This window comes from Somniosus microcephalus, chromosome 15 (assembly GCF_052327205.1).
Source record: "Somniosus microcephalus isolate GS21.2 chromosome 15, FLI_Smic_1.0, whole genome shotgun sequence".
Classification (NCBI taxonomy): Eukaryota; Metazoa; Chordata; class Chondrichthyes; order Squaliformes; family Somniosidae; genus Somniosus; species Somniosus microcephalus.
Window position 1 is genome coordinate 9061191 of NC_141001.1, and position 24622 is coordinate 9085812.

General features: G+C 47.6%; 1 protein-coding gene across 1 annotated transcript in view; it reads right to left on the bottom strand.

The window, feature by feature from the left end:
• The window catches only part of LOC147106536 (mucin-6-like), a 35091-nt gene extending 19722 nt beyond the window's left edge, over positions 1–15369 (bottom strand). The window contains exons 1-4 of the mRNA XM_086008470.1: positions 15250–15369; positions 12191–12376; positions 9646–9945; positions 1212–1368 (exon numbers count right to left, since the gene is read on the bottom strand). Of these exons, the coding sequence (XP_085864596.1) occupies positions 1212–1368; positions 9646–9945; positions 12191–12376; positions 15250–15369 (763 nt within the window). The remainder of the gene's footprint in view (positions 1–1211; positions 1369–9645; positions 9946–12190; positions 12377–15249) is intronic.
• Positions 15370–24622: the final 9253 nt, after the last annotated feature.

Consider the following 24622-nt stretch of genomic DNA (forward strand, 5'->3'; position numbering starts at 1 on the left):
AGAGGCATAAATGGGTTGGAATCAAGCACCTTCTGTGATGCCTCACTAAGTTCCTCCAATCTAGCCTTTTCCATTTCCTCTTCCTCATCCTCTTCATACCACAAGATGCAAGGGATTTTCATTAGGAAATCTATTTTATAATGGGCCAGCAATTCGGGTCCCCACGGGTGAGTACGCGCTGGGTACCCACGCGTAGGCCCAACGAAAGTGCCGGTTTTGTGCATGCACTGCGCATGCGCGGGAAACTGGAACTTCCGTTCCCTTAAAGGAAGGGGTTCACAGGTTGAACGCGTGCACCGGCGAGGCAGCGCGTGCGCCTGGAACTTCTGTTCTTTTTCCAGATTTCTCCGGGAGGGTAAGTCTCCAGGAACTACGCTTTTAAAAAGCAGTCGCAAGGCCTGCTTTTAACAAGGTAAGTGGTGAATTAAGTAAAATTAAAACATTTTTTCCACAGGTTTATTATTTTTAAATACTTTAAAGAAAGGTAAGTTTATTTTTAGCCCCGCTAAAAACTGTAATTAATTTTTTCAAAAATTTAAATTATTGTGTAAAATAATTATTTTATATAATTTATAGTTATGTTAAAAATGTGATGTTTTTATTTTAATTTATTTGAAGTTTTATTTATGTTTTGGGGCTGAACTCTAATCATAGATTTGACAGGTCTTCCTGTCAAATCTATGAATAGAGATTCCCTGATACGATTGGCTCTCTATGGCCCACGTGATCCCAGGGGACGCTTCGAACTAACTGCGCCCCGGGATACGCAAGCACTGCGCGCCGGCAGTTGGAGCAGGCCCAGGATCGGAATCCCACGCAGGCCCACAGCTCAACGGCTGGCGCGCTAGGTAAGTGCAGGTCGGGGGCTTGCACCCGCGGGAAGCCCCCGACCCGAATTTCTGGACCATTAATTGATACTTTTGTAAAAGAAAAGCTGCATAAAAGTTTTTTAAAAAACACTCGTATAAACACAATTTTTAAAAACTCGGGATATTCTTCTTGAATTGTATACAGGTAGGAGAATAAATATATCCATAAATTCCAGTATAATGTGTTATCAATACAAAATGTCCTAAATTAATTTAACACAAAAATAACTACTTGTAAGCCCAACATGTGGCATATTAACACTTAGTTTCACTGTTCACTACAACATTAATAGCAGATTTGTTTATATCACAAGGCTTTACAATGCTGTTGGTAAAACTTACGACAAAAGTCAGGGGTTCTCCAGTCAATGCAGACTCCAGCATCTAAGCATGCTTTAGCAAAGGCTGCAACAGCGTCACAGAGACAGTCGCAATCCCCAACTAGTTCACAACCACATGCATCTCTGATACATTTATCATAGTAGGGAAGCCAGTGGAGCTAGAACACAAATAACATTTTAAGTAGCCCATTTGTTACATTTTAGGAATCCTGAGTTTTCTCTACAAAACTGGATGACAATAATTAAGTTGTATTATTCCATCTCCTTTAGTGTCATCACTATAAATAGTAACATTTGTTTTAATCCAGAATCACTGCCATGAATATCTAACAAAACTGGTGCTTTTCCTTTACAATTTTCAGTAATATTTAATAATACAGCTAGAAGCCCGAGGGCCGCTTTTTCAAATGCTCGTTCCCACACAAAGGCTTATTCATGATTAACGCGATTCAGTTGATTCGCTATCCATTGTAACACTCAGAAATATTGTAAAACAGCAGGAATTCCCGAGCAGATCCCTGTGGAACACACACCCTGGTTACTTTTTTTTCAGGCAGGGCATTTTCACAATTATCACCATCTTCTGTTGCTAATCTAATTATTAATTCATCTAGACATACATTTTTATGAATTATAACTTTTCCGATGAATTTCACGTGAGTGTTGTCAAACACTTTTTAAAAATCCAAGTGAACTACATCTGCTGAATTAGCCTCAACCATTTCTCAGCTCATCCAAAGAAATCCAGTAGGTTTGTTAGGTATTACTTCTAAAACCATCCTGAGTGTTCCATAGGATAGCTATATTCTTTAGATGATCATATAGAATTTTCTAGGAGATTGTTTTGCATTCTTCCCAGTAGGGATGCTATGATATCTGACCTGTATTTACCAGGTTCATGACTTACTCTTTTTTTGAATATTGGAATTAATTTGTTATCAGGTACTATTGCAGTTTTACAATCAGAAAGTGCTGAAAACACTCAGCAGGTCAGGCAACATCTGTGGAGAGGAACAGAGTTAACGGCGGGGACGGGGGAGGGGTACTGGAAAGAATAAAAGGGAAGGTCTATGATGGGGTGGAGGGCAGGAGCGATTAAATGACAAAAGGGATGATGGTGCAAGGCAAAAGTGGGTGGTAATGGGGCAAGAAAAGAAACAAAAGATGGGTCCAGAGGAGGTGTAAGTGATTATAGCAGAACCATTACCAGCACCTGCTGTCTGAAAAAAATGGGAGCAGTGATTCTAATCTAAAGTTGTTGAAATCAATGTTGAGGCCACAAGGCTGTAAAGTGCCTAATTGAAAGATAAGGCGCTGTTCCTCGAGCTTGCGTTGAGCTTCACTGGAACCATGTAGAGAGGTCAAAGTGGGATGCAGAATTAAAGTGACCAGAAGCTCAGGGTCAGACTGAACGGAGGTGTTTAGCAAAGTACTTGCCCAATCTGCATTTGGTCTCTCCAATGTAACCCCACTTTTTAAGAAAGGAGGGAGAAAGAAAACAGAGAACTACAGACCAGTTAGCCTGACATGAGTAGGAGGGAAAATGCTAGAATCTATTATTAAGGACGTGGTAACAGGGCACTTAGAAAATAATCATAGGATTGGGCCGAGTCAACATGGATTTATGAAAGGGAAGTTAACATGCGGGTACAGCAAGCAATTAAGAAAGCAAATGGTATGTTGGCCTTTATTACAAGAGGATTGGAATATAAGAGTAAGATGTCTTACTGCAATTATATAGGGCCGTGGTGAGACCACACCTGGAGTATTGTGGACAGTTTTGGTCTCCTTACCTAAGGAAGGATATACTTGCCATAGAGGGAGTGCAACGAAGGTTCACCAGACTGATTCCTGGGATGGGGGGATTGTCCTATGAGGAGAGGTTGAGTAGACTAGGCCTATATTCTCTAGAGTTTAGAAGAATGAGAGGTGATCTCATTGAAACATGCAACATTCTTACAGGGCTTGACAGGGTAGATGCAGGGAGGATGTTTCCCCTGGCTGGGAAGTTTAGAACCAGGGGCCACATTCTCAGAATAAGGGGTTGGCCATTTAGGACTGAGATGAGGAGAAATTGCTTCACTCAGAGGGCGGTGAATTTTGGAATTCTCTACCTCAGAGGGCTGTGGATGCTCAGTCATTGAGCATATTCAAGACCGAGATCGATAGATTTTTGGATATTAATGGAATCAAGGGATAGTGCAGGAAAGTGGAGATGAGGTAGAAGATCAGCCATGATCTTACCGAATGACAGAGCAGGCCCAAGAGGCCAAATGGCCGACTCATGCTCCTAATTCTTATGTTCTTACCGCATTGTGAGCAGCGACTACATACTAAGTCGGAAGAAGTACGTGAATTGTCATTTCACCTGGAAGGAGTGTTTGGGGACCTGGACAGTGGGAAGGAAGGAGTTAAAAGGGCAGGTGCTGCATCTCCTGCACTTGCATGGGAAGGTGTGGGGGAAGGGGAGCGGGTGTTACAGTATTGTTGGCCATCTGAAAAATATCAGCCAAAGCATCATTGGTTCTCCTTTAATTCCTTGAAGATCCTAGAATGTATTCTATTTGGCTCAGAAGCCTTGTGGTCAATTAAAGGTACCTGCACTATATTCCTGCTCGTGTTATTTTAAGGCAGGTATTTACTGTCGTCTTCATTCTTGGCTGCCCACTTGGCTATGTTCTGAAGCAGAGGTATGATCATATTGTCCATATATCAGTGGGCAATCATCACTGAGTTTTGACAGAGGACTCACCTAGAACTACTATTGTGTTGTCTGTCCAAAGACATGTTGATTTGCCCTAAATCAGACTCTGAAAATGGTGTGGAGCCAATCATATTGCTTGAAGTGCTAGCCTCTTTATGGGCTCGAAAATGCAGCCCTGGCACGGAGGCACCTTGGGTGCTATATGCACCTGTAGCACATTGTGCTGATCTTGTGCAAAAATGCAAGGTCAGCTCATTTAAATACATTTCCAGGATATGACACAGAAGTGTCAGAGGGACAAGTGTCTGGCATCAGAAGCTTTTGCAGGCCTGGTGCTCACCCTTAAAAAGGAACTGGCTCCAAATGTTAAAAAAAAATGGCAGAGGCAAGGTGCAAAGGCAGAACAGCACCATTCCAAATGTTACTTTGGAGGTGCTTCTGCAGGAGGTACCACAAGGAAGGATGCATCTTTTCGAAGCAGAGGGACATCCTCTGGTGGAAAGTGCTGCCACAGCAGCCTGGAAGGAGACTGCAGAGTTAATTCTGTGTCACCTGTGGCCTGAACTTGGGAGTAGATGGAAAAGAAATTTGCTGGGCTTGGTTAGCAAGGTAAGTGTTCTCACCCTCTACATAACTGTTTTACAAAACAACTTACCAGCACTTCACAGTAAGCCTGGTGGTGCATCACAGAGGGAGAGTATACAGCGCTGTGCACACTATTTCATTCTGTTATTCTCATTTCTTCCTTGGCAAAGCTGCACTGATTGCCAATCTCTTGTTACCCTGAGAAGGTAGTAATGGATCATCCTCTTGAAGTGATAGGGCTTTAAACTAATGGAGGTGGCGGGGGGGGCGGGGGGGGGGGAGGATTCAGGAAAGGGTCAATTTAAAAGCAGTTGTAGGAATGTCAAGGCTCGAGAGCAGAGTCGCACTTTAGGTAAAACTAAGCAGAGTGTGTCAGGAAGGGACAGAGAGAGTAACAAAGGTAATAGGGCATCAGAGACTGAGGTGGCTTCAGGGAAAAATAGCAAAAAGTTAAAGCTAAAGGCACTCTATCTGAATGCACAAAGCATTCGCAACAAAATAGATGAATTAATAGCACAGATAGAAATAAACAGGTTTGGTCTAATAGCCATTACGGAGACGTGGTTGCAGAGTGACCAAGGTTGGGAACTAAATATTCCAGGATACTTGACTTTTAGAAGAGATAGGCAAAATGGAAAAGGAGGAGGGGTAGCCCTGATAATAAAGGATGGGATAAAGACAGTAGGGAGAAAGGATCTTAGCTCGGAAAATCAAGATGTAGAATCACTTTGGGAGGAGCTAAGAAACAACAAGGTGGGTGTAGTTTATAGGCCCCTAACAGTAGATGTAATGTCGGCACAGCATATTTCAGGAAATTAGGGTTGCATGTAACAAGGGTAATACAATAATCATGGGGGACTTTAATTTTCATATAGACTGGGCAAATCAAAGATGCAGTAATAGTGCAGAAGATGAGTTCATGGAATGCATTCAAGATAGTTTTCTAGATCAGTATGTCGAGGAACCAACGAGGGAACAGGCTATTTTAGATTTAGTATTGTGCAATGAGACAGGGTTAATTAATAATCTTGCAGTAAAGGAGCCTCTGGGGAGCAGTGATCATAAAATGATAGAATTTCATGTTGAGTTTGAGTGATTTAGTTAAGCCAAAACTAGGGCCTTAAATCTGATCAAAGCAAACTACATAGGTATGAGGTGAGCTGGCTAAGATAGGTTGGGAAACTAGATTAAAAGATATGACAGTAGATAAGCAATGGCAAACATTTAAAGAAATAATTCATAATTCATAACGAATATACATTACCTTAAGGAACAAAACCCCCACTGGAAAAATGGTCCAGCCGTGGTTAACAAGTAGTTAAAGATAGTATTAGATTAAAGGAAGAGGCTTAATATGTTGCCAAAAAGAGTAATAATCCTGAGGATTGTAGAATTCAGCAAAGGAGGACCAAGAAATTGATGAAGAGAGAGCAAATGGAATATGAGAATAAACTAGCAAGAGACAAAAAAAATTGTAAAAGCTTCTATAGGTATGTAAAAAGGAAGAGATTAGCAAAAGTAAACATGGGTCACTTACAGGCAGAGACGGGAGAAATTATAATGGGGAATAAGGAAATGGCAGAGACATTAAACAAATACTTGCTGTCTTCACGGAATAAGACACAAAAATTTTTTTCAGAAATAGCGGGGAACCAAAGGTCGAATGCAAGAAATTTGTATTAGTAAAGAAATAGTACTGGAGAAATTAATGGGACTAAAAGCTGACAAATCCCCTGGACCTGATGGCCTACATCCTAGGGTTTTAAATGAGGTGGCTACAGAGATAGTGGATGCAATGGTTTTGATCTTTCAGAATTCCCTAGATTCTAAAACAGTCCCTGTGGATTAGAAGGTAGCAAATGTAACCCTGCTATTCAAGAAAGAAGGGAGAGAGAAAACAGGGAACTATAGACCAGTTAGCCTGAAACAGTAGTAGGGAAACGTGGTAACAGGGCACTTAGAAAATCAGAACATAATTGCGCAGAGTCAACATGGTTTTATGAAAGGGAAATCATGTTTGAAAATCTCAGTTTTTTGTGATTGTACCTAGCAGGGTAGATAAGGGGGAACCAGTGGATGTAGTGTATTTGGAATTTCAGAAAGCATTCAATAAGGTGCCACACAAGAGGTTATTACACAAAATTAGGGCTTGTGGGATGGGGGGTAATATATTAGTATGGATTGAGGACTGGTTAACGGACAGAAAACAGGGTCATTTTCGGGTTGGCAGGCTATAACTAGTGGGGTACCGCAAGGATCAGTTCTTGGACCTCAGCTTTTTACAAACTATATCAATGATTTGGATGAGAGGACCAAGTCTAATATATCCAAGTTTGCTGATGATACAAAGCTAGGTGGGAATGTAGTTGTGAGGAGGATGTAAAGAGGCATCAAGGGGCTATAGACAGACTAAGTGAGTGGGCAAGAACATGGCAAATGGAATATAATGTGGAGAAATAAGAACATAAGAAATAGGAGCATGAGTAGGCCATTCAGCCCTTTGAGCCTGCTCCACCATTCAATGAGATAATGGCTGATCTTCTGCCTCAACTCCATTCATCGGCCCTATCGCCAAATCCCTTGATGTCCTTACTAGTCAGAAATCTATCGACTTCTGTTTTGAATATACTCAATGACTGAGCCTCCACCGCCCTCTGGGGTAGAGAATTCCAAAGATTCACCACCATCTGCGTGAAGAAATTTCTTCTCACTCAGTCCTGAATGGCCTACCCTTTATCCTGAGGCTGTGGCCCCTGGTTCTAGACACCCCAGCCAAGGGAAACATTCTCCCAGCATCCACCCTATCAAGCCCTGTAATAATTTTGTATGCTTCAATGAGATCCTCTCTCATTCTTCTGAATTCAAGAGAATACAGGCCTCATTTACTCAATCGCTTCTCATACGACAGTCCCGCCATCCCAGGAATCAATCTTGTGAACCTTTGTTGCACTCCCTCTATGGCAAGTATATCCTTCCTTAGGTAAGGAGACCAAAATTGTACACAGTACTCCAGGTGTGGTCTCATCAAGGCCCTATATAACTGGAGTAAGACTTCTTTACTCCTGTACTCAAATCCTCTTGTAATGAAGGCCAGCATACCATACCAAAATGTGAAGTTATCCACTTTGGTAGGAAAAATAGAAAAGCAGAGTATTTTTTAAATGGTGAGAGATTGGGAAATGTTGGTGTTCAGAGGGACCTGGGTGTCTTTGTACACAAATCACTGAAAGTTAACATGCAGGTACAGCATGCAATTAAGAAAGCAAATGGTATGTTGGCCATTATTACAAGAGGATTTGAGTATAAAAGTAAAGATGTCTTACTGTAATTATATAGGACTCTGGTGAGACCACACCTGAAATATTGTGTACAGTTTTGGTCACCTTACCTAAGGAAGGATATACTTGCTATGGAGGGAGTGCAATGAAGGTTCACCAGACTGATTCCTGGGATGGGGGTATTGTCCTATGAGGAGAGATTGAGTAGACTGGGCCTATATTCTCTAGAGTTTAGAAGAATGAGAGGTCGTCATCCGTGTCTTCACACTGTTCCCTTTGGGGAACTGTATGAAGTGGTGGAAGGATTTCTGGCCACGATTAACGCTCCTTCCGTGACCGAAACCATCTTCGTACCAGCCATTAGGGTGGTTAGTCCTATGTCGGTCGGGTTTTACGAGCTCCCACAACCCATACGAGGGGGTGGCCATCCATACCCACGGACGCAAGTATCCCGCTGGATGTCAACCCAGAATTTAGAGCCGGAGCTCCGACTCCACTTGCCGGACTGCCTGGAGCGGGGTTTGAAACCCTACACCTTCTGGCCCAGCGGCGGGGATGCTACCGCTACGCCAAAGGCCCACTCCATTGAAACATGCAAAATCCTTACAGGGCTTGGTGGGGTAGATGCAGGGAGGATGTTTCCCCTGGCTGGGAAGTCTAGAACCAGGGGCCACATTCTCAGAATAAGGCGTCGGCCATTTAGAACTTAGATGAGGAGAAATTTCTTCACTCAGAAGGTGGTGAATTTTGGAATTCACTACCTCAGAGGGCTGTGGATGCTCAGTCACTGATTATATTCAAGACCGAGATCAATGGATTTTTGGATACTAAGGGGATCAAGGGATATGGGGATAGTACGGGAAGGTGGAGTTGAGGTAGAAGATCAGCCATGATCTTATTGAATGGCGGAGCAGGCTCGAAGGGCCGAATGGATTACTCCTGCTCCTATTTTTCATATTCTTATTGTTTTTAATTGAGAGACTTGCTAGGGCACTTCAAGGGGCATTAAAAGTCAAACATGTAGTCTAGCACTAGAGTCATATGTTGGCCAGGCCTGGTATGGGTTGTGGGTTCCTTTGCCTTTAGGAAATGAGTGAATTAACTGGGTTTTTACAACAATCCCGCAACTTTCATGCCATGTTTTCTACTCTGGTACGAGCCCACAATTTACCAGAATCATTAAATTCAATTTCACAAATTGCCACGGTGGGTTTTGAATTTACCATCTCTAGGTTGCTTGTCCAGTACCATAAATACAGAATTAGGTTACCCAGAAATGATTTTGAAAATGCTCTCTTGTATTTAATATTGATAGATGGAAAGCCATGCAGATCATAACTCAGGTGCAATGCTCTCTGCACCTGAATTTCCGATATGTGCCCCTGATGCGCAAAGTTTACTTCATAAAATTTAACCCCATCAGAATTTTTAGGGTGAAAAAAGCCATTTGGCCCAAATAACCTGTTCCTTTTTAATAGATGAATCCACCGACCTGCCTTCTAAATGTATCCTGCACTTTCACCAGAAATCCAGCTCGTTGCTTCCTAACCCTAACTAATGTTATGCGCTTCAATGGTCTTCCCTGATACCTTTTTACACAACCTAATTATCTTTCAAATAACAACATCTGCCCGTCTTTTCTTCTTTTCACTCCTAACTTTCCTTGAGCTTATCTATTGCTGTAGACTTTATCAAAACAGAAGAAACATTCTTAAATGAAAAATGTTTAAATATATTTTCTCTGTTAAATTCTCCAAACTAGGCAGTTTCATTTTGATTTTGGATTTCTGGTTTTAGTTCAATGCTTATCCGTGACACTTGATTAACCTATTTTAATAATGAGATTTCTGATTGTTGAACATACTTACCAGTTTGTGGCATGGCTGAAACACATCACTGTGAATTATTTTACAGCGTTTTTCTGCCCAGGACTTACGATATGGATTTTTGGAACATGGATATACAACTTCAGTCACATCATCACACATGGGATTTTCTTTCCAGGAATTTATAAAGCTCATTAAAGTGAAAGCTGAGTAGTGGCTCCGAGTTATCAATTCATCCTTTATATTACCATTGGCATTGCCGCACAGTCCACAAACTGAAAGCTGACAACATGTAAGAATGTTATTCCCTTTTAATGCTAACATGTTAATGAGCATGCATGCCTTTTGAATTCAAATACATGAATTAGCATTATAATGCGGAGAGTCAATTATCTGCCATTAATAGACGGGAACCCCACTACTGGATAATGGCAGGTAATTGCCTCTCTCCGCGTAGTGATCTTATTTATATCACATGGTAATAGCCCAGGATTTTCAAAAAAGAAAAGTACAACACAAATAACTTAAAGTGAATTTATTCTTTTGCTGGGCTGAGATTGATTTCTGTCAGACATGAGAGGGTTTGTGTTAGGGGGTCTGTCTATGCAGACAGCATTTCGTGAAGGGTTCTGGCAGATAAATGGAGTGCTAATAATACAGATTCCAATGATGACTGAGTGAGCGAAAAAATTAGCCGCCTTTTGGGTTTTCTCACTTTTGGGTGTAGTTACATTCTCCACACATGCTCAGAGTGAAACAACTGCCATGGGGAGAAACAACTAAAAGGTAATTCTCCCTATAAAATTGCAAAAGCTAATGTCCAAACTTTAAGATATTGCATTTTGGGCACATTTTCCTCCTGGATGAGTTAGCTGCTAGAAGAGGGTCGGGACAGGACTTCTGGCCATCCCACTGACCAATATGACCCTGACTCATTCTCCTAGGTTGAGACTCATTAGTTACGCAGGACAGGCTCCCAGTGTGATCGCTGTCACACAGATAGAGCCTGCCACTGTTAGCAAGTGAAACAAGACAGTGTTCCAGCAGAACATCCACTGGTGTCCAACCTACCTGTCACAGACATGATATCAATGGTAGGCGTGACCACTAAATAGCCCTTGTGGAGACTATATAGGGCTAGAAATTGGGTTGTTTTAAGCTTCTCGTTAGCGCCCCAGTCTCCAACCTGCCCACTTCCGGTTTTAACAGAGGCTGGACGGGGCAGCCAAGCCACTCCCAGGAGGCGGGTCGCTCATTTAAACATTATAATGAGGCTGGCGTGCCTCTGATTTAAGCAGCATTTCAAATTTAGCTGTGGCTGGTTGGGTTTCTCAGGCCTTGGAGAACCCGTCAGCTAAAGTATGGCAAGGACTGCTGGATCCAGGAGGTAACTTACCTCCTGGGTTCAGTTCCCCTGCTTCACCCACTCAACGAGATCGGAGACACCCCACAAGGCCTCCAATCCCCCTTCCAAAGAACCCTCTGCTCGCCTTCCCGGTCTCCCCACCACTGATGATCCTCAGGCCAGCCCCGTTCCTCTCTCCCCCCCCCCCCCACCGATGATCCTCAGGCCAGCCCCGTTCCTCTCCCCCCCCCCCCCCCCCCACTGATGATCCTCAGGCCAGCCCCGTTCCTCTCCCCCCCCCCCCCCCCACTGATGATCCTCAGGCCAGCCCCGTTCCTCTCCCCCCCCCCCACCCCACTGATGATCCTCAGGCCAGCCCCGTTCCTCTCCCCCCCCACCCCACTGATGATCCTCGGGCCAGCCCCGTTCCTCTCCCCCCCCGCCCCACCGATGATCCTCAGGCCAGCCCCGTTCCTCTCCTCCCCCCCCCCCCCCCCACCGATGATCCTCAGGCCAGCCCCGTTCCTCTCCCCCCCCCCACCCCACTGATGATCCTCGGGCCAGCCCCGTTCCTCTCCCCCCCCGCCCCACCGATGATCCTCAGGCCAGCCCCGTTCCTCTTCCCCCCCCACCCCACCGATGATCCTCAGGCCAGCCCCGTTCCTCTCCCCCCCCCACCCCACTGATGATCCTCAGGCCAGCCCCGTTCCCCCCCCCCACTGATGATCCTCAGGCCAGCCCCGATCCCCCGCCCCCCCCCACTGATGATCCTTAGGCCAGCCCCGATCCATGCTTCCCTCCCACCCCCGATCCTCAGGCCCCGATACTCCAGCCCCGATCCATGCTTCCCTCCCACCCCCGATCCTCAGGCCCCGATGCTTCAGCCCCGATCCATGCTTCCGTCCCACCCCTGATCCTCAGGCCCTGATACTCCAGCCCCTACATCAGGGGCGTCAAACATATGGCCAGCAGAACAGTTCCATCCGCCCCGGGGGAGAGAGGGGGGTCGGGAGAAGTGTGGGAACACTGGGTAATGGCGTGGGTTTTGTAGGCAAAAAATGGGCAAAACACAAACTAATTTCTACCCCAGTCTAAGTAACTGTTGCTTAATGTGGCCCCGCCATGAGCCAGGTTGTAAAATCAGGCCGACCATATAAATTGAGTTTGACACACCTGCTCTAGATATACCCATTCATGCCTACAAAAATACATGTATTCTTATAGGAATTGTTGTTTAATTACCTCTGATGGTCCAACAATCTGGATGTAAGTATTCATCTTTAAGTTCCATGTAACTATTAGCTGAAGACTTTCAGGGTTTCCAAAATAAAATATGAGGTACATCTGATTGTGAACCACAGTGAATTTATCGGCAGCATGTTCAGGTATGACCTTGTAAGTGCCGTCTGTCATTTTGATTAGAAAGTCCTGGAAGAACAATACAAATCGCTATGTATTTGTATGATCACAGATAACAATATACAGAAATTACTTCTATTTGTTTTACTAAAACCGCAATTCCATATAGGCATGACAAATTAATTTTAATCAATAAATACTGTTGGCTGAAGAAGAAACTGATGAAGAAATTCTGATTATTGATAATAATTCATGGATAAATTCAGTGATCCCGCACTTCCAATGGGAAGCCTGGCTAGATGAGAGTGCAGGTCAAAAATAAGAGCTAAAATACTGTAGCGGCAGTTCGCCAACCTGCACTTCTGCAGAGTGAGGCTCTCCACTGGTAAGCACGGGATCACTGAATAAATCCTTTAATGTTCTGGTACACTTCTGATAATAGAAAAGGGGCAAAATTCTGGTTTTACATTACTGAATAAATAGGACAAAAATGTCTTTGTAGATTCCAAAAGTGCCTGCTGTTTGTATATTTTGTCTATACAGATGGGTATAACCAAAAGCAACAACAATAAGGACATCTCATAAAATTGACTCTATTTGTTGATGCTGAGACCAGAGAGATTTCCAGAAATTGTCCTCAATATCAGCAGGAAAGTTGCTGATTTCCAATTGCTGACCGTATCTTCCAGCAACTACAGTTCAACAAGTGATAGGATATCTCTGCATTGAAACTTCTACGTGCATAAGAAGAGAGATCCCAGTAGTGACACTGAGATAAAGTTACATAGTGAGGTCGTCGTCGTACATGTCTTCATACTGTTCCCTTTGGGGAACTGTATGAAGTGGTGGAAGGATTTCTGGCTGCGTTAATGCTCCTTCTGTGACCGTAACCACCTTCGTACCAGCCATTAGGGTGGTTAGTCCTATGGTGGGAGGGTTTTACGGGCTCCCACAACCCATACGACGGGGGGGCCACCCACACCCACAGACGCAAGTATCCCGCTGGATGTCAACCCAGAATTTAGAACCGGAGCTCCGACTCCACTTGCCGGGACTGTCTGGAGCGGGGTTCGAAACCCTACGCCTTCTGGCCCAGCGGCGGGGATACTACCGCTACGCCAAAGGCCCACTCCTCATAACGAGGTGAAGCAGTGTAAGAAGGTTTGGCAGAATTCTACTGATTTTGGATTTATTCAATCTTGTAACTATGTTGTAATGGATTGACAGCCTGGCAATATTTCTCTCATGTAATAGGCTGTGGAATCTGACTTGCAGTAAACTATCTTCATTAAATGTGCGGTCTGCATTGCCTTGGGCTCTACTTTGTCCGGTAGTAAGAGATAAGTTTTCTTTCTAGTATGCCAAATAATAGAACAACATTTTGTCATTGGATAGGCATGGCCTTTATGGAACTCTGAAATTGCTACTTGTGACAAGGAGGCCCAAGCTTGTCTGAAGCGTTCTCTTCTTCCACTAGCTTTTTTGGCCATCGTAATCATTTCCTATCCCAAGCATACAATTACCAAATCAGAATGCTCAATATTTCAGACTGACAGGAGAGCATATGGGATCAGATGCTCAGCTCCTTGTTGAGTAAGACACCAAGGATGCAAACAGTCTGGTTCAGCCTGAGACAATGGCTGGGGAGGGAAATGGAATGAGGGTACAGGTTTTGTGGCTGTGGCCAAAGACGATGGATTCAGTCTTCCCACTTCTTAACAGAAGGAAATTAAGGCCCATCCAAAACTGGAAATGAACAAGCAGTCTGACAACACAGAGGCAGTTGAGGGGTCAAGAGAGATAATGGAGGTAATGGAAAAGCTGGGTGTCATCAATGTACAATAGCGGACGCTGGAAATCTGAAATAACAACAGAAAATGCTGGAAAAACTCAGCAGGCCAGGCAACATCCGTGGAAAGAGAAATAGAGTCAACGTTTCGGGTCAAAACCCTTCTACAGAACTGAGAGAAAAGGCAGGAAATGAAACAAAAGGCAGTTTAGGGGCTGGGAAATGGGGGAGGGGATGAAAGAAGAGACATTAAGAGATATTAAAGGTGAGACGAGATGGTAATAGGACAGGTAAAGAAACAGACAATGGCTCTAGATGAAGTGTGAAATGCGCTGGCAGAGTGAGAGACAGCTGCCATGTGGGAGAGAGAGAGAATAAAGGAAAAGGCACAAACCAAAAGTGTGGATAAAAAATATAAAAATATAATTGGGGCCGAGGTTATGATCTGAAGTTGTTGAACTTGATATTGAGTCCGGAAGACTGTAAAGTGCCTAATCGGAAGACGAGGTGCTGTTCCTCGAGTTTACGCTGAGCTTCTGTGGAACAATGCAAGAGGCCGCAGACAGTGAGGTCTGAGTGGGAATGGAGCGGTGAATTAAAATGACAGGCGACCGGAAGCTCTGGGTCACCCTTACGGACTGAATGGAGGTGTTCCGCAAAGCGGTCACCCAATCTGCGTTTGGTCTCCCCAATGTACATGTGGAAGCTGACCCTTTGTTTCTGATAATGTCACCAATGAGCTGTATGCAGATAAGGAACAGGAGAGAACTAAGGCTGGATGCTCAGGAGTCGCCGGAGATAATAGTTCAGGGGTGAGAAGAAAAGTCATTGCTGATATGCTCTGGGTACGATCAGGTAGGTAAGATGAAACCAAGCGAGGGAAATCCCACCGAGCTGGTAACAGATGAAAGAGGAGGATGGTGTGGTCAACTGTGTTGAAGGCTGCAAAGGTTGAGGAGGGATAATACATCATGGTCACAGTCATAGAAAACGTTGCTGTGACTTTGGTTAGGGCCATTTTGCTGTTTATGCACCTGTATCCTTAAGTTCCTTTGTTTATCAATATCTACGGGTCTTCTTGGGGGCTTTCCCATTTAGATTATGCTCACATCTGCCATTCACAATTTATGTTAATCTGCATTTGCTCAGTCACTTTAGCTATGCCCTTTTGTAGTTTCCTGCTGTCTTCTTCACAGTTCACTATATCTCCTGTCTTGGTATCATCTGGAAACTTGGGCATATTTTCCTCTATTTCCAAATCCAGCTCATTCATACTACATAGATTCATTAATGATTTAGAAGATGATGCACCAGAAACAATTTCTGAGGGACACCACTGGTCGCTGCTCAAACTTCTCTCTCAACTAACTGCCTCCTATCTCCCAATTAATTTCCTATCCATTTCATGAAGTTACCTTCAATTCCTTATACTCTTTAGCTAGTATGCTCTTATCAAATGCCTTTTGAAAATTCATCTATTATATATTAAAATGCAGAGTGGGTCACAACATCCTCTACAGTGCCTGGTATACAGGTTAGTGGTGCTGTGATAGATAATTGCAATGATAAGTTAGGTAATGTTGCACGCCAATGGTAACCATGCAGTTGTAAATCCCGACCAGTGGGTGGTGTGCTCCAATTTATATCCTTCAAAGACTCGAACAATCCCATTTAATATTTTTTTCTCAAAGGTAAAGTTTAAAAATATTTATTTTATATATTTGTTCCTTGGATGTGGGTGTCGCTGGCAAGGCCAGCATTTATTGCCCATCCCTAGTTGCCCTTGAGAAGGTGGTGGTGAGCCGCCTTCTTGAACCGCTGCAGTCCGAGTGGTGAAGGTACTCCCACAGTGCTGTTAGGAAGGGAGTTCCAAGATTTTGACCCAGGAACTCGCGATCTCTGTGGCGAGAAGTTCTGCTTTTCCGACGCGTAATTGAAATCAACGCAAGTTAATGGGGAATCCCTAACACGAGCTGGTGACATCAACAAGCTGTCTAAGCAGCCAATCAAAATGCAGAATTCTCACAGACAGGAAGTGGGTAATGATTCTAACTTTTTTTAAATGTTAGAGAGAGCAAAACAAAGACTGGGGCTCTCACATGGGGAAAAGGCAAACCTGAAATAAAGATGAACAAACTTTAAAATAAGATTTAAAATCATTTTTTAAAGTTTCTTAAAAATTGTAATTTTTATTAAAATGGGTAAATTTGACACTCCACAAAATTAAATTAGTTTTTCAGGGCCATAACATTTGTTTAGCAGTCAATACGCTGTTAAATCCCCAGTTACATTTAATCCAAAAGGGTCTAACTTTTAATGGGTGCTTAACAGCGGTGTTACCGTGGAAGAGACAAAGGCCTAGAAATTCAGTGCCCTTAGCGCCGATTTTGCGGCGCTAGAGGGTCTAGCGCTGCAATTGGCGCCGGCGCCGAAATTGCCTGGGGCCCTTCCGCCGCGGTAGACCGGTAGCGCTGCGCCGGCACCGATGACGTCATCGGTGTGCGCAGCGTCCCGGTTGCCATGCCGACGGGCCCCAGCGCCGAAATTCAGTTGCGGCCGCCTCGCCCGTGGCAGCCGCAACCAAGACTCTGGCAACAGAGTCTTACATGACTTTGCGCCGGCGCATTAAAGGCACCGCGGCGGCCGGCCGCTTTCCCGCCGGCCGCCTGGCCGCAGCTCCCTCCCCGGACTCCCCCCCCCACCCCCCCCCGGAACAGAAGCAAGCCCGGCACTTGTCCGAGGTGCCGGGCTCATTTTTAAAAAGATTTTCGCGGGCCGCGGCCGGGTGCAGGCAGCTCCTCCTTAAGGGAAGGAGGAGGCCTGCACTTCCCGAACCTGCCGCACCGCAGCGGGCGCCGCAGCGCCGGAATAGCGCTGATATTCAGCGCGTAGCGCCAGTTTTCAGGCGCAAACAGCTCTCAGCAGCGCCGGCAGCCGTTTGGGCGCAGAATTGGTGAATTTTGGGCCCGACCAGCGCGACTTACCTCCGGCACTAACTTCCGGCGCTAAAGCCCTGGCTGCGCCAAAACTCAATTTCTAGGCCAAAGTTTTCATCAGTTTCCATGATTTGACAGATTTCACTGATTGGTGGCTCGGGGTTGGGGGTTGGTGCACAGCGCAGCCGGTGTCGGAGTAGTGAATGACAGACCGCAACTTCAGGATTTCCGTATTAGGACGCGCATTGCTACATCCTAAAGTTGCAGTCAGTTTCAAAGGGGTAATGCCAGTGAACGCTGTTCGTTCTCTGTTATTACCCACCACAAATTCCAGGCCAATGTTGTGAGGCATCACCCTCTGTCGAGCCACTTTTCAAGTTGGCTCCCCCTCTTACTGCAGCATGGTGCCGGCTGCCCCCTCCAAACCCAAGTGCCTTTACCAGCCCCAGTTAGAAAGATTACCTTCCATCTCCCCTCAGCCCTGCCACACAGTGTTTTTAACAGGCCAGGTTAGAAAGGCTATCTAACCCCGCGCCCTGAATGTTTTTACTGATCCTGCTCACCATCACTGGAAGGAGACACCGTGGGACACACTCACTGGAAGGAGACATAGGGGAGAAATTCAGTATCGCCACGTTTGGGGCGTAATACTCGAGCAGGCGCAAAATTTAGCGCCCGGCGCAAATTATCGCCACCTACTGCTAAATTGACCTGCTTCGCCCCAGGAGGTGCTTGGAGCGCTAAAACAGGTGCTGCACGACTGTCTTAAGGCACTAAGCCGGAGAAGCAAGGCGCTACCACCGAGGGCGGGCGCAGCGCAGGTGCGGCCAGTTAGCGATTGCACGCAGACACGCTGGCGCCGGTCAGCTCTTAAAGGGGAGGTTCGATCTTGGATTGCAGCCACACCCTGCGCATCGGAGCCCTGATTCTCGGCCTGGACAGACCTACTGCCACATTCTTATGCCTAGGACCATGGAGAGGGCCAGGGAGCGAGCGCAGCGGTTCAGTGAGGGGGGCCTTGCAGGTTCTGGTTGGCGCAGTGGAGCGCAGGCGATCTATCCTGTTCCCGGACAGTGGCAGGAGGCCGCTGCCCAACGACTATCGCAAAGCTTGGAGGGAGGTGGCTCACAGAGTGACCTCCAGCAGCACGGTGCCTAGGACCCCTGTGCAATGCAGGAAGAAGTTCAACGGCCTCACTCGGGTCGTCAGGGTGAGTACCCTTTTCAGTATCCTCTTCATCCCTGCATGTCCACCTCACTTTATGGCCAAAGGGTCCTGAAAGCCCCAATGCCCAGCCCTCATCCAACACCTATGGGCCTTTCATGAAACTCACACGCACATTCAGCACTTTACACACTGTAAGGGCTATTCCACCATGGGAGGCAGTGCAGCCAAGATCAGGGCTTCACACTGTAAGGGCTAGTCCACCATGGGAGGCAGTGCAGCCAAGATCAGGGCTTCACACTGTACTCAGAGCCCATCCTTTCTCTTGCAGGGCAAGCTGGCCCATAACAGGAGGCAGCAGCAACGGACCGGGGGAGGCCGGCCTCACCTTCAAGCCCTCACCGATCTGGAGCAGTGAGTCCAGTGGATTATGGCAGGCCGGATGATTGGCCCCGTCGCCACTGGAGATGCCACCACCTGTAGGACATACTGCTGCCGCCCATGCAGAGTTGGAGCAGTCAGCAGCCGGGCCCTCCAGGCCCAGAGCTGGTCCAGGCCCTCCCTCAAGGGCATCTGCAGTCTCAGTTTCTGACACTCAGCAGCCTTCCCCCAGCCTTGCTGCAGCCACTGGGGTCCCGTTGCGGAGGAGCTGCAGGGTGGGAAGGGGTGAATCTCGCAAGTGAAACAGATCACCCTCGAAGGGCAAAAAGTAGGTGGTGTGGCAAAATGCTGTTAAATGTTTTATTGAAGGCCGAGGATCGTGGTCATTTTTTGGTTACTGTTTTGTTCATTGTCTCCAGGTTGTGAGAGCCAGTTATGTGTCTGACTGCTTTTTTGGGGGTTTATCTCTATTACTTTGTCATGCGGGAAGGGCACACAGTTTGTTAAATAAAGAAGTGTCTTTATTCAGAATGTGCATGTTTGCTCTTTGAACTATTTGTTGCCTTGACTGGCTTAGGGGCTGCGGAACGGTTCCATTCACGTTCTTTCAATGGCAGAAGCCATTCCCTCAGAGGGCGCCTAGAACCGACTTGCAATAAGCCGCTGACAGACGGCCCTTGCACTTTGTGCCTCCCTCCCGTCTTGGTGCTCCTCCTCCTCCTCTGCTGGTGCTCCAATGCTGGTGGCAGTGGCTGAGTCCTGAGGATTGCCAGGTTATGTAGCATGCAGCACACTACAACAAAATGGGAGACTCGCTCAGGTGAGTACTGAAGGGCTCCCCCGGAATGGTCCAGACAGCGGAACCGTTGCTTGAGCACGCCGATTGTGTGCTCAATGATGTTCCTGGTCGCTTGATGGCTCTCATTGTATCGTTCTTCAGCAGGGGTGCTGGGAGCACGGAGTGGGGTCATCAGCCAGGTGCACAGAGGATAACCCTTGTCCCCGAGAAGCCAGCCTCCTGGGTGAGCCGGGGCCTCGAAAAGGTTTGCCACAGAAGTCTGGCGCAGGATGAAGGCGTCGTGGCTGCTGCCTGGAAAGGGGGCATTGACAGCGACTATCAGCTGTCTGTGGTCACACACCAACTGGACGTTCAACCTGGAACCCCTTCCGGTTGCGGTAATCCTCGGCATTCTCTTGTGGCGCCCGCAAAGCCACATGCGTGCAGTCAATGGTGCCCTGGACCACGGGGAAGCCCGCTATTGTTGCAAATCCCATTGCACGCTCTTGCTGCTTGTCCGGGGTCATGGGGAAGGAAATGTACTGATGTCTCCTTTTAAAGAGGGCATTCGTAACTTGACAGATGCAGCAATGCACCGCGAACTGGGAGATATTGGCAATGTCCCCAGTAGCGGATTGGAAGGAGCCGGTGACATAGAAGTTGAGAGCCACTGTCACCTTCACTGCCACCGACAGAGACGTCCTGCTCCTCAGTTGAGGCTGCAGATCTGGCTGAAGCAGGTGGCAGAGCTCAGTGACCACCTCCCTGCTGAATCGCAGCCTCCGAAAACACTGCTCCTCAGACATGTTGAGGTATGAGAACTGTTGGTGGAAAACCCTGGGAGGGTAAGGTCTCGTGTGCCGACGCCTGTTGGCCCTCCTCCGTCTGGCCATGATTAGCACTCTCTCTTAGCGTCTCTGAGCCCTCTCAATGCAATGGAGAAACCCAACGTTTCCACCCATTGCAGTCCCCATAATATGTGGCCACTCAAGGTTATGCCAGTGAAAAAGCAAACCAACTACAGAGTTCTGGGCCGAAGCCAAAAGTACCTCTGCGAGCGCTCACTCAATGCAGAAAGCTCTCTCCCTTTGTCTCTCTGAAAATCTCTTTCTCACAGAAGGAGTGGTCCAAAAATGGCTACCACAAAGAAACCAGGAAGAGCCCCCTTTAAATAGCGCCCCCCCAGCCCCACAGCGACTGGGAACCGTTCCAGTCAACCAGTCGCTGGGAGCGCCAGGCGGAAAGGAGGGGGGCGCCACTAAATTTCCGGTTCGGGGTGCCCCAAGGGTGTTGCACCATGAAATGACGTCAGGATCTGCGCGCGCAGCTGAGCGGGCGTTGCGATTTTGCGCCGCCGCTAAATGTCCGCTCAATTTCGCGAGAGGTGCCGGTCTCGCCGCGCCCGGGCGCTAGCCGCCTCGCGCCCCACTTATCGCCCTCTTAAGGCACTAACGGGTGGCACAAACAACTGAATTTCTCCCCCATAGTATAAGGAGGTTCAGGACCCAGGAGCGAGGTCGAGGCCCAGGAGCGAGGACAAGGCCCAGTGGCAAGGACGAGGCCCAGGGGCGAGGACGGGACCCAGGAGCGAGGACAAGGCCCAGGAGTGAGGACGGGGCCCAGGGGCGAGGACGGCGTGCAAGATCGAGGTTGGGACTCAGGAGCGAGGACGGGACCCAGGAGCGAGGTCAGGACCCAGGAGCAAGGACGGGGCCCAGGAGCGAGGGCGGGGCCCAGGAGCGAGGACGGGGCCCAGGAGTGAGGTCGGGGCCCAGGAGCGAAGACAAGCCCAGCAGTGAAATCGAGGCCCAGGAGTGGCGCAGCGTGGACCAGCAGTGGGGTCGGGAGGACCACACTGCAGCCTGTGAAACCCAGGCAGAGAGGACCTGCGGGAAGGAGGGAGGAGGACAGCAGGAGTATGTTTGTGTGTGTGTGTGCTAGGCTGATGTAGCAGAGCCTGGTCTCCAATCGTCTTGGATCCCCTTGCCATTGGACCAAGACCTTGCTCTGTGAAGCCCGTGTGGTAGCTGGTGTGCAACGGCCACCCCACGTTAAAAGAATTCATGCACAGGCATCTTCCACCCTTTAAAACGAAGTTCGGGACCTGGAACGTCAGGACCCTGATGGACAACCCCAACAGCGACAGACCGGAACAACGTACTGCTATCGTTGCCCAGGAGTTCAGACGTTTCGACATAGACATTGCCGCCCTAAGCGAGACCCAGCGGGCAGGGGAAGGCCAGTGGTTACACCTTCTTCTGGAAAGGCAAACCTGAAGAAGAACGCCGCCTCCATGGGGTCGGCTTCGCCATAAAAAATGAGCTAGTTGAACGTCTCAGAGACTCCCCTTGTGGAATAAACAAATGCCTCATGACTCTGCAGCTCACCCTAGCCCGGAACCAGTGCGCTACGGTCATCAGTGCGTATGCCCCAACACTGGAAACCACAGGCGAGACCAAAGAGGAATTCTACTCCAGCCTCGAACAATCCCTGTCCCGAGTCCCAACGGGTGACAAGCTGATCCTCCTTGGGGACTTCAACGCCAGAGTTGGAAAGGACACAGACTTCTGGGAAGGTATGATCGACAGAGAGGGGGTAGGGAAAGCCAACTCCAACGGTACCCTTCTCCTGACAAAATGCGTAGAACATGGCCTTGTCATAACCAACACCTTGTTCCGTCAGAGAGACAAGTACAAGGCTTCATGGCAACACCCTCGCTCCAAGCACTGGCATCTGCTGGACTACGTCACCGTCCGAGCGAGGGGCCGCAATGACGTTCACATCAGCCGCACCATGACAGGAGCTGACGACTGCTGGACAGACCATCGCCTAATCCACTCTGTCATCTCCATCAACGTAGCCCCAAAGCAGCGGCGGCAACAGAAGCAATGCCGCAGGAAAATCAATGCTGGAGCACTCAAAGACCCCGCTAGGAAAGCCCTATTCAGCCTGTGCCTCACAACCAACCTGACGACACCCAGTGATTAAAAAAAATTTTTTTTTTTTAATTCATTGATGGGATGTGGGCGCCGCTGGCTAGGCCTGCATTTAGTGCCCATCCCTAATTGCCCTTGAGAAGATGGTGGTGAGCCGCCTTCTTGAACCGCTGCAGTCCATATGGTGTAGGTACACCCACAATGCTGTTAGGAAGGGAGTTCCAGGATTTTGGCCCAGCAACAGTGAAGGAACGGCGATACAGGTCCAAGTCAGGATGGTGTGTGGCTTGGAGGGGAACTTGTAGGTGGTGATGTTCCCATGCGTCTACTGCCCTTGTCCTTCTAAGTGGTAGAGGTCGCAGGTTTGGAAGGTGCTGTTGAAGGAGCTTTGGCGAGTTGCTGCAGTGCATCTTGTAGATGGTACACACTGCAGCCACGGTGCGCCGGTGGTGGAGGGAGTGAATGTTGAAGGTGGTGGATGGAGTGCCAATCAAGTGGGCTGCTTTATGCTGAATGGTGTCGAGCTTCTTGAGTGTTGTTGGAGCTGCACTCATCCAGGCAAGTGGAGAGTATTCCATCACACTCCTGACTTGTGCCTTGTAGATGGTGGAAAGGCTTTGGGGAGTCAGGAGGTGAGACACTTGCCGCAGAATTCCCAGCCTCTGGCCTGCTCTTGTAGCCACATTATTTATAGGGCTGGTCCAGTTCAGTTTCTGATCAATGGTGACCCCCAGGATGTTGATAGTGGGGGATTCAGTGATGGTAATGCCATTGAATGTCAAGGGGAGATGGTTAGAGTCTCGCTTGTTGGAGATGGTCATTGCCTGGCACTTGTGTGGTGCGAATGTTACTTGCCACTTGTCAGCCCAAGTCTGAATGTTGTCCAGGTCTTGCTGCATATGGACATGGATTGCGTCAGTATCTGACGAGTCTCGAATGGTGCTGAACAGTGTGCAATCATCAGCGAACATCCCCAAGTCTGACCTTATGATGGAGGGAAGGTCATTGATGAAACAGCTGAAGATGGTTGGGCCTAGGACACTGCCCTGAGGAACTCCTGCAGTGATGTCATGTGATTGAGATGAATGACCTCCAACAACCACAGCCAACTTCCTTTGTGCTAGGTATGATTCCAACCAATGGAGAGTTTTCCCCTTGATTCCCATTGACTTCAGTTTTGCTAGGGCTCCTTGATGCCACACTCGATCAAATGCTGCCTTGATGTCAAGGGCAGTCACTCTCACCTCACCTCTTGAGTTCAGCTCTTTTGTCCATGTTTGGACCAAGGCTGTAATGAGGTCAGGAGCTGAGTGGCCCTGGCGGAACCCAAACTGGGCGTCAGTTAGCAGGTTATTGCTGAGTAAGTGCCGCTTGATAGCACTGTCGACAACACCTTCCATCACTTTGCTGATGATTGAGAGTAGACTGATGGGATGGTAATTGGCCAGGTCGGATTTGTCCTGCTTTTTGTAGACAGGACATACTTGGGCAATTTTCCACATTGCCGGGTAGATGCCAATGTTGTAGCTGTACTGGAACAGCTTGGCTAGGGGCACAGCTAGTTCTGGAGCGCAAGTCTTCAGTACTATTGCCGGAATGTTGTCAGGGCCCATAGCTTTTGCAGTGTCCAGTGTCTTCAGCCGTTTCTTGACATCACGTGGAGTGAATTGAATGGGCTGAAGACTGGCATCTGTGATGCTGGGGACCTCAGGAGGAGGCCGAGATGAATCATCCACTCGGCACTTCTGGCTGAAGATAGTTGCAAATGCTTCAGCCTTGTCTTTTGCACTCACGTGCTGGGCTCCACCATCATTGAGGATGGGGATATTTTTGGAGCCTCCTCCTCCTGTTAACTGTTTAATTGTCCACCACCACTCACGACTGGATGTGGCAGGACTGCAGAGCTTTGATTTGATCCGATGGTTGTGAGATCGCTTAGCTCTGTCTATCGCATGTTGCTTCCGTTGTTTGGCATGCAAGTAGTCCTGTGTTGTAGCCTCACCAGGTTGACACCTCATTTTTCGGTATGCCTGGTGCTGCTCCCGGCATGCTCTCCTGCACTCTTCGTTAAACCAGGGTTGATCTCCCGGCTTGATGGTAATGGTAGAGTGAGGGATATGCCGGGCCATGAGGTTACAGATTGTGGTTGAATACAATTCTGCTGCTGCTGATGGCCCACAGCGCCTCATGGATGCCCAGTTTTGAGTTGCCAGATCTGTTCGAAATCTGTCCCATTTAGCATGGTGGTAGTGCCACACAACACGGTGGAGGGTATCCTCAACATGAAGACGGGACTTCGTCTCCACAAGGACTGTGCGGTGGTCACTTCCA